The sequence below is a fragment of the Beauveria bassiana genome (genome assembly GCF_000280675.1).
Source record: "Beauveria bassiana ARSEF 2860 unplaced genomic scaffold BBA_S00020, whole genome shotgun sequence".
Classification (NCBI taxonomy): Eukaryota; Fungi; Ascomycota; class Sordariomycetes; order Hypocreales; family Cordycipitaceae; genus Beauveria; species Beauveria bassiana.
In genome coordinates, this window is record NW_007930855.1 from 268,218 (window position 1) to 278,205 (window position 9,988).

Sequence of the window (9,988 nt, forward strand, 5' to 3'; positions counted from 1 at the left end):
ATTAAAAAAAAAGACGAAAAAGTACACTCTCGAAGAGAAAAATGCCGTCGAGTGGAGAGGAAGCGACTGTTGGCAGATAACCGAGGTGAGGTTAAGTGTTGTGTGTCGTCGTCGCGCCGGCGATGATGGCAGAGGAAAGAAGAAGAGGGCAGCTGTCATTTTCTTGGTCAGGAGGGAAAAGCTGCAAGGTCCTAGACTCCTAGTCTGGGACGTATGGGGGGGGCACCCACATTTGCTATACGGTCTCGTCACGAGTGCATGAATCACGGGCTCGATCAAGACGCACAATTCGGCAAAAGTTTCCAAGATGATGAGAACAGAAGAAAAGAAGAAAGAAAAAAAAAAGAAGACAAAGTACGGAATAATAGCTTGTAAAAAAATTGAAAAAAGACCCCTTTCGTCTTCACCTTCTATGTTCGGGAAGCGCGCACGAGACCATCAGCCCAGCAAGCGGGGCCCTCTCTTCTGCAACCCCTTTCCACCTCCTCCCACTTCAGGGGTGCATCCCAGCAAGCTAATGAATGATCTACCATCTTTCTTTTTTTCCTTGGTCTGCATTATATAATCTTCTTTATACCTTCTCGTTCAGCGCAAAAAGGACACGTCCATTCAGCAGGCTGCTGTACATAGTTGCTCTCCGTCCACCCGCTGTCTTTTTCACGTGCGCTCCACGTACTTGCACATCATGTCCCCCTGGAAATGACCCCTCCCCGTATTATTCCTTCGTCAGCCCACCATCAAAAGTACCCAGACGCGAAACTTTGTCAATTCGCGCTCCCTTCTGTAATAATAACTACAGCCGTTACGTATACCCATCCATCAGCGCGCCTTCCCACAACACCATCGCGGCCTCCATTATCATCACCACCTCCTCCACATGACTCGCTTATCTCTTCAAAGCTGTACCTTGCCCCCAATAGCCACCATACTAGAAATTGTCAACTCTAAAAAACTCACCCATATAACCACCCTGCCCAAAGACGAGACAAACCAGCAAACAACCCTCTGCCAAGTCCCGCTAGCCTTGACCTTTATTCCCCCTAGTTTATCTCCACCCCTCCCTCCTCCCCCATAACCTTGTCCCCTTTCGTCTGGTCCCTGTTCTGCAGTGCTTTCAGGGTTCAACCTTGGACCAGTCAGTGGTGGTAGAGTGTGGATAGAGAATCGCGTCTTCAACGTGGTGCCTTAATATGTTAATTCCCTGTTTACTTCGTAAGGCTGTGTGTGACCGGGGGTCTTTGACCTACTGGTCAATTGAAGAAAATGATATGATTTCCATCTTTGTTGTGTTACCATTATCCTACACCCTTTCTCAATACGGATTAGTTGGCCACCAACCTTCAATCACGTCTGGACCGCCACAGCTTTCCGCCTGCTGCATTCTTCTCGCACCATCTTCCACAAAGACATCACAGGCTCACGACACGTAGCAAATCAGTACAATCTGTCCTATTCAGCTACAATTGTCCGTCCGACTCACATACCGACTTGGTCTACAGCCCAAACCCCTACTGTCCATGACGCTTCTTGGGCAGCTCCTCGAGACTGCGCTCCAGATTGGCCATGGCCATATCGAGAAGCGGCTTGGCGTGCTCAGCCACCTCCATCTTGTTGGCTTCTGCAATCTTAAGCTCCGCGTGCCTGTTCCATCCGCTGCAACCCGGTCGTCCATCGCCAATCACACCCGCATACATCTCCTTTGCCCCGTCTGTCCCCCGTGCCTCTTCGCTGCACAATCTCTCACAACCATGGTACCACATTCTGTCCATCTTTTGCATGTACGCGATAAATGCTGCTTCGTACTCAGGGTTCTTGCGCGTAAACTCACCAGCATACGACGCATGCATGCCCCATCTAGGCCGTGCTAGTCCCGCGTCGCTAGCTGCAAATACATTCGCATCGCGTCTATAGACTCCGCTGTCCGTAGATCCTACAATACCATAGCTCCCATTCATTGAACCAGACTTGAGCGTCTGACTGTCTTGGATAAGCTGTGTCTGGTAAGCTGTCTCGGACTCGTGTCTAGACAGCGAGCCCTCGAGCTTGCCACGGGCATCGTCAATGCCAGCGTGCTGCAGTACCCGTGCCGTAACTGCGTACGCATCGTCCTCCACCTGGTTTGCAGCCTTGACTTCGGTACTCAATGCTTTAAAGGTGGATTTGAAAGTTGATGCACGATACTGCCTCTGTCCAGGCGGCCCGGCCGTCAGGGGTCTTGGGGCACCAAGAGCAATGTGCGTGAGCCAGGCAGCATTCGGTTCCGAACTCTCGCTGTTGGGTGGCGGGCTCGTTCCCTGATGCCGACCCCTCTCGGCGATGCTCTGCAATTCAGCCTTGGCCGTCGGCTGCGATGCCACAGAATCCGAGTTTGACAGTCGTGGTTTGATCCAGGATCGATCATATACTGTATCAGGGCTTGATCTTGAATCCCAAAACTGGGGTGACATGTCGTTTGCACCAACAGTATTGTAGAGGTTGGTTCTCGGCTTCGCCGGGCGCAAGAGGGCTTTCTGGGCCTTCTTCTGAATGGGGTTCGGATATGAAGCAAGGTTTTGAAGCGACTTGACAGTCATGTTCACCATGAGATTATCGATTCCGTCATCTTCCTCTTCATCTTCATCATCTCCGTCTTGGTCTCTGTCACTGGAGATATAGCTTATGCTTTCATCTGCCTCGTGGGCATTATTGGCTGTGGTGGCGCTCCAGCGGGAAGACATGTCATCAAAGTAGCCGTTCTTGTTAACAGGATTGGCCGCTCGATCGTAATTTTGCTGCAAGGGGGTGTACTGGGTGGCAAGATACGGGGAGCTGCGGCCGTTGCTTTTAGCCTGTAAAGACGCAAGCAGGGAGCGTGGCAGTAAGGATAAGTCGGAATAGACGCCACCGGACGTCCACTTGAGCGATCGACCTCGTCTGGTGGGAGGCTGTAGGGGCTGGGTCGAGTTTGGGTTGTAAATGGTACCGGCCGTCGTGTAGGTAGGCTGGGCCTGCTGGTTGGATGAGCCGCTGGCCATGGAAGGAGAGATGCTCTCTGTTGGTGATGGCTTCTCCATCTTGAGCTTTCTCGGATCTGTATTCTGTTTGTTCAAGCGGGTGGATATGTCTTGCTCCTCGATTAAATAGCCGGGCAGAAATGTCGAACAGATAGGCTGAAGCAAAGAAAGAGATCTAGGAAAGTCTGAATTAGAGGAGCCAAATTCAGAGATGCCAAAAGAGTAACGCTCGTCTCCAACACAATCTCCAAAGATTAAGAAGAACAAAATAGGGAAAATTGCACCCAAGAATGCCAAAGCATCAGTGTAGAGTAAATTCGGAATGAATCATTGTTCCAATACTGGAACAAGACGATCATCACTATTACAGCAGCAAAAGACAGGCAGAGAATGCGAGTTGGGCGGATGCTATTTGGTCAGGACGGAAGCGAGCGCGCCTTCCCGAGTCCGCAGCCCCTCCACTTGGTAACCAGAAAAGGAAAAACGGAGCGAGGAAAATGAAGCAGCAGAATAAAGGAAATATGCGTACCTGATGAATCCAAAAAGTAAAGAAAATGAAAAAATCGAATCTCAAATGTACACAAGGAGAGGGTGAGGATAAACGAGTGGCATCTCATCTGCCCATGTCCAAAAAAAGATTTGATTCCAAAGGACAAGAGAGGGAAATTGCAAAAGATCAAGATCAATAGATGGTGGACAAAGTAACTGAGTGAATGGGGCGTATCTCGTCAGGTGTTGATTCCGTCGCCAGCACCGCGTAATATTTCGACCATAGGGAGTGAATGGACTGGTGATGCCGAAACAAAGTCTCGTCACGCAAAAAAGTTATCTCCCAGGCCAAAAGTGCAGCATCGAGAGACGAGGAGAAATTGTGACTGCAAACGAGGGCCGCCACCTGCGACCATTGACGCCCAAGTTCCCCTCCCACGTCACAAGTGCAAACGGGCCTTCAAACACGCACCTCTCTCCACTACAGCCAGCTCAACAAGACAGCCTGACTTCAAAAGTTGACACTTTTGTTGCATTATGTATAATACCACATAGATATCCTATCTCAATAAAAAGACGCTATAGTCCTTTTTTTCAGCGCTTGTATGATGAGCTATACATGTTCAATCCTGTCCTATCGTAAACCTCGCAGCACGCACTTGGCGGCGGTAATCCGTCTCTGCCCCTCGTCAAGCATCCTCCTCCTGTCCTTGCAATGCATTGCAGCTCCTCATAATCGAAATCAAAATTTGAATGACCATCCATACCATAACCAAATAACAGCCAAAATAGCCTTGCAAGGAGAAAAAAAAATAATACACCCGAAATGAGCGACAAGGGAAGAAAAGCTATATATAGAAAGTGCTCATTTCTTCAAACAGCGCCACTCGGAAAGAAGCACAACTGATGAATTGTAGAAAGAAACAGAAAAAATAAACCCCCGTATATCCGAATCCAAAGACAAAATGGAAATTTTCAATGAAAGACAAAAACGCTCGAAGCGAAGTGTGAAAAATCAATCAGCGACTTCCCTATATCGCGTTGGGATACGCGCTTCCAGGGACTAGGCCGGACGGGTTGCCATGTTTGAGCTTCCCGGAACGACCGCCTGCGAGCTGAAAGTCGGGATTGTCTAGAAGTATGTCTTGCCGCTGCTGCTGCTGCTGCACGCGACGCGCACTGTTGCTGGGCATGGGATGCTGGTGCGGATTCCAGCGCGGGTTGACACCACGCTGCGAAACAGACGTAAAGTTGGATCGCTCCGATCCCGCCGGGCTGCGTGATCCATCCATGACGTGCGCATCCTCGTAGACGGGCTCAGAAGGCGAGGCGATAAGGGCCGGATGGGGGCCGGAGGGTTCGTACTTGGGTTCGACGTCTTCGTAATAGCCGCCACGGGAACTAGGACCTGCCGCCAGAGGACTGGTCGGCCCGCGGTAGTCGACAGCTGGGGAGCGGCGATCGGCGCCGTAGACGGAAGACTGGTCCCGCGAGGATCGTCTGCCAGAGTCGTTGTTCCAGGCGGCACGTGGAGGAAGATACTCGTCCGTGCTGTACTTGCTTCCATCGCTCACGTAGCCAGGGCGTATCTGCCCCATAGGGTGACCTTGCTGCATGTGAACCATGCCGGTAGCATCGGCATCGTTCACAAGGGTCGTGTTGATAGGTGGTGCGCCATAGCCATGATGATCCGACACCTTGGTAGCCAACTCGGAAGGCTGGTCAACTCCCGTGGAAGCTTGGCCCGTGGGAGCTAGACCCGCGGGAGCTGGGACTTCGGTGGGGAGCGGTGGCGGCGATTCGGCGCGCGGCAAATCTGCGTCAGTGTTTGCGTAGCTCGGGTTGCTTTGCGATGCCCAATTGTTGTACTCTCCTTGTCTGTCGGCTAGCTGATTATTGTAGGCGTTGTACGAATCCGGAACCGAAGGCCGTCTGTTGTAGCCCTGGTGGCCACCACGGACCATTGCAGCTCCAGCCATGGCACCTCCTGCCATGGCAGCGCCCGCCATTGCTGGGCCACCATATCCGTCTCGTGGCTGGCCATATTCGTCTCGCGGCTGGCTATATCCGTCTCCCCGCTGGCCATAAGGGCCGCCTCTGCCACGAGGCGCCATACCACCGCGGTTATAGCCCCCTCTTCCGCGCATCGGCGCGCCATAGCCACCATAGCCACCGCGACCACCGCGCGGGGCGCCACCTCCACGATAACCAGGCATGCCTCCTCCGGGGCGGCCGTTGGGGCCATATCCTTGACTCTGGGCTCCGTAAGGGTCTCCTTGGACCGGCTGGTTTCCGTATCGGTCGCGTGAGGCAGAGCGCGAGGGTCCAAGGTTTGCGAGGTCATTATTGTTTGTTCCGGGGGTGCGGTCCGCTGTGCCGGCCTGTGTGAGTGGGATGCGCTCGTCACTAACTTGATCATCCTTTTGGCGGGTGCTCTCGTACGAGGCAAACACGGGCAAGCCGTCAGCGCCGGAATTTGCACCGGACATGGCCGTGTGCGGGGCAGGAACACTGGAAATGGTGCTGCCGAATGGCTTGCTGGCCTCGCGGTTGTAGTAGTTTTCGCCGCTCATCTCGGCATTCTCAGCAATCAATTGTCTGCGCTTCTTTCTACCCATCATGGATCGACGCATTGAGAATGTCACAACGGCGCTGATGGCGAGGATGATGGCGGCGGCGAGGACGAGATAAGTTCCAAAGGCCATGTGCGGGAGGAAGAGGACAATGTCGATGACAAAGGCGACGAGGGCGATTAAAAAGGCAAGAAGAGTAAGGATGAAGAGAACGAGAAGGTATCGGGCCGAGTGGGCGGCGGCGTGCGCGTGAGAAGCTCCAGCCATGATCAGCATGAGAAGGGTGACGGCGGCCGCGACTGGGTGCAGAATGAGAATGTTGGAGAGCGTCTTGCGAACAGACTCCTGCATAGTAAATGTGCTCGAACCGTCGGCGGTGACTACAGATGATCGTCAGTAAAGAGAATGTTGAAGGGCAGTTGCGCCGAGCTGCTAACCGTCATAACCAAGGCCAGCACTGCTGCACTTGTCGCCAATGCATTTGCCAAGTACGCCGTATACGGTGTTATCTGCTTTGCCGAGATAGATGGACTTTGTGACGGGCACCGATATGACGGATATGATGAGCAGGGCCAAGGCTGCGGCCAGCAGCACCGTCAGCGGTGTCGCGGGTCGAAGCATGGTATCGAGCGTTGGCTGACTGGCCGAGAGGCCTGAAGCAACTAGAGAGAAGGAGGAAGGGCGGGGGGGAATTTAGCAATGTAGTTATCGGCGCATCGGTAGAAGCAGGTTATCGTCGCGTATAGAACAAGAACAAGGACGAAGAAAAAGCCGAGGAAATATTGGGGTTCGCGACGCGGAAAGGGGGTCAAAGAAAGCGTTCGTTTGTCCAGCCGGAGGTGGGTGAGTCTGCGCAGTAGGCACGGTGTTGGAGGTTTGGCAGAGCAACAATACAGCGGCGTGACCCAACAGCGGCGCGAGTCCAAGAAGGGCGAGCGACGATTCGTTGAAGTAGGGAGAGCAATCTTAGGAAAAAATATATAAATTCGAGGTTGGTCGCAAACGCAAGATGCACAGGCAAGAGAGAGCCGGCGATCAAACACTCGCTTGCAGTGCGAATGATGCAAAGTGCAGGTGAGGCGGGCGGCATTCCAGTATTGCAGAGCGCCTGGGACGAGGACGATGGGGGAACCGGGGGGATGGAGAAAACGGAACGGGCATGGTAAAGGTACCCACGAAGTACTTACTCCTTTGGACACGACGGGACTGCGTTGGTTGCATTGATTGCCCTTTTTTAGCGGGCTTTCCAGTGGTTCCCACGCAGCAGAGTGGGCTCAGTGCTGTTTTTAGCTTGTTCTCTAATTGGGTTTAGTCGTCCGCCGCAGTGGAGGCGGTTTAAATTCAGGCACGCGCAAGGGAAAAAGAGAATGTGGGCTGAAAAAGGAAGGCTGGGATTAACTAGATTTGCCATGCTGCTTTTAATGACTTGCTGTTCAAAGGCCCTCGCATGGACCATGCCTGTCGTGCATATTGTAGAAAAGCGTTGGCGTGTTTTAGCATGGACAAGGGGCGGGATGCAACAGCCTTGTCGCCGGGGTACCTGGTCAGTACATTCTTTTTTTTTGTCGAATGTGGAATGATTATTTACGCTGCATGTTCATCGCACAGCACAGCGCAGGGTGTCACAAGAACGGGACGGGAATCGAGAGTCATTTTGTGTAGAGTAAAGGATGTTTGCAATTGAAGCTGCTCGTTGGGCACAGAAGCTATAATGCTGTGGCGGTCTGCAGGCTGCGTCAATATAACAAGCGCCACGCAGCTCCAGGCTTTACAACTCGTTGGTGAAAGGCTGCACATGCGCGGAGGAACAAGGTAGTCTAACCTGTTCCTTGGTAGCACGTCTTATTTAGGTGCACATTGTCATCATTCAAGCCTCCGCGTTGCTAGATAGCAATAGGTAATTACAAGAGCTGCAGCTAATGTCCCTTTGCATCCTCCGTCAATTCCACACCGTTTGGCGGCCGCGTCCCCCCAGCGGTCAGCGCCCCTCCTTCCATACCTATTGTAGTTGACGTCAACCCGACGACGTCGTGTTCATTCAAGTCATTGTTCGTTGACTGATTTTTTTTTTTCTTTTCTTTTTTGGTGAAAACTTGGCAACGCTTTATTATACCCTTCCCAGGCATAAGTAACCGATCTCAAACCCAAGCCGCCCGCTCGCTCGGCCGCCCGCCCGTATCGCTACCTACGTGGCCTCGGTGTGCCTCGCTCATGCACCTCGCCAGCATCACAGCCCTGATGCATGAGACGACGGCGTGACGCTACATAGGCCACGATCGGTAGGTATTTTTTATTTTGGCTCGCACCCTCTCACTGCTTGCTCATCAATGGTAAGCTGTACAGAAAGCCAGGCGACGCCCAGCCTGCTTGCTCCCCCCCCCCCACCTATCCTCTCGGCCCATACATACCTCTTGTGGGCTTGTCGCTGTGGGCGCCGCCACCAACAGGCACGCAACTTGACAGCCTGCTCACGACAACGACGACGACAACGACGACAACGACAAATTGAAAGGTCCTCTTCCTCCTCCTCTCCGCTCCGGCTCTCTCTGATGCCGAGATTGCACGGGCACCCTAAATAACGCACATCATTGATTCATCGGGCCACGTTCGCCCACGACATGCAACGAGAAACTCAAAAGCCCCCCCCCCTTTCCATTGTGAATAGATAGTTACCCGCGAAACTCAAAACATGCAACCAGTTTTTAGCCAGTAGAGATTATCAGTTATTAGTCACTATTTCGGATATCTCAGAGCAGATGATCCATTCATATTTTTTGGGTTCTCAAGTAACGACTCCTACCTCCCCCTCTCATTTCGATCGTCGTCGACGACACCCACAACTTTGCTTCACCCCCCTGCCATACCGCCAATAACAATGACACAGTCCACATGTTTTGCCCACCTCGCTGCTCGTCAGAGCAAGATTAAAAAGAACGAGCTGCGCCTCAGTGTTGGATGACAAAAGATTCAAAAAAATAAAAAAAAATCAAGGGCGATTTCTTGTTTTATCTTCTCTTTAGTAGCCTTCCTCGCTGTCAGGGAGCCGCAGAATGCAAATTCCGCTCGCAGTAACACAACACACAGCATTACATATAAAGCGCACATCATCCAGTGTTTGTGAGCTCCGAAGCTCATGCAGCTCCTTTCATTGCATTTTCCTCGTCTCTTTTGACAAGAGTCATGTCTTTTCGACAGAGTCAAAATCTGCATCCCGTGACTCTGTGTATTTAGCGCGCGGTGCGCATACAAGACAACAAACTTGTCACGACAAGTTGCAACAAAGCGGTCATGACTGATTGACCCAACTAGAGACGTCTCCGCAGTAGTAGTTAAAAGCACATCTCAATTAATCCAAAGGGCCTCTATAGTTGCCGTGCTAGTTTAATAATTTCCGACCAAAAAGGTTTCTCGCCAACGCCGATGTGAGCACACGAATACGTCACCGTTCATGCATACATGTCTCATGTCGGCCACGCGCGCACCGCGCTAGGTAGGTGCTCGGTGTTTGTACTCGGTGCGAACAATACATATTCACCACGAATCGATCCTTGCATCACTTACTCATTGTCCTCGATACCGTCACATCTTAATTAATTTCCAATTCTTTCCTTTCCTCAAAGTTTCAAACCCTTACAGTATCTAGTGAATATCTCCGAGCTTTTTTTTTTAGATGGTATTGAATCGGCACGAGCTTGTAGAAACATGTCCGCGTTTCAAACCCGACAATGACAGCTCAGCAAAAAGAGTCAAACATGCACGACTCGTTTACTCTAAATATTCTTATTTTCATCCAAAATAGCTTTTGAAACGACATGCATTTTCTTTCAAGAAACAAAAAAAAAACCCGTATGCTTCTCCATCATGCGGCTCATGGGCTCCAGGAAATATCAAAAAAAAAAAAAAAAAGGGGGAAAAAAGGGGGGGGGGGAGACT

At 51.7% G+C, this 9,988-nt stretch overlaps 2 protein-coding genes across 2 annotated transcripts; both read right to left on the bottom strand.

The window, feature by feature from the left end:
• Positions 1-1,508: 1,508 nt before the first annotated feature.
• BBA_06723 (uncharacterized protein) lies at positions 1,509-3,053 on the bottom strand (the record flags this gene model as incomplete). Its single annotated transcript, XM_008601820.1, has 1 exon — positions 1,509-3,053. The coding sequence occupies one exon, from the start codon at positions 3,051-3,053 to the stop codon at positions 1,509-1,511; it is 1,545 nt and encodes a 514-aa protein (XP_008600042.1).
• Positions 3,054-4,513: 1,460 nt separating this feature from the next.
• BBA_06724 (pH-response regulator protein palI/rim-9) lies at positions 4,514-6,676 on the bottom strand (the record flags this gene model as incomplete). Its single annotated transcript, XM_008601821.1, has 2 exons — positions 4,514-6,435; positions 6,493-6,676. The coding sequence occupies 2 exons, from the start codon at positions 6,674-6,676 to the stop codon at positions 4,514-4,516; spliced, it is 2,106 nt and encodes a 701-aa protein (XP_008600043.1).
• Between the last annotated feature and the right edge of the window lie 3,312 nt (positions 6,677-9,988).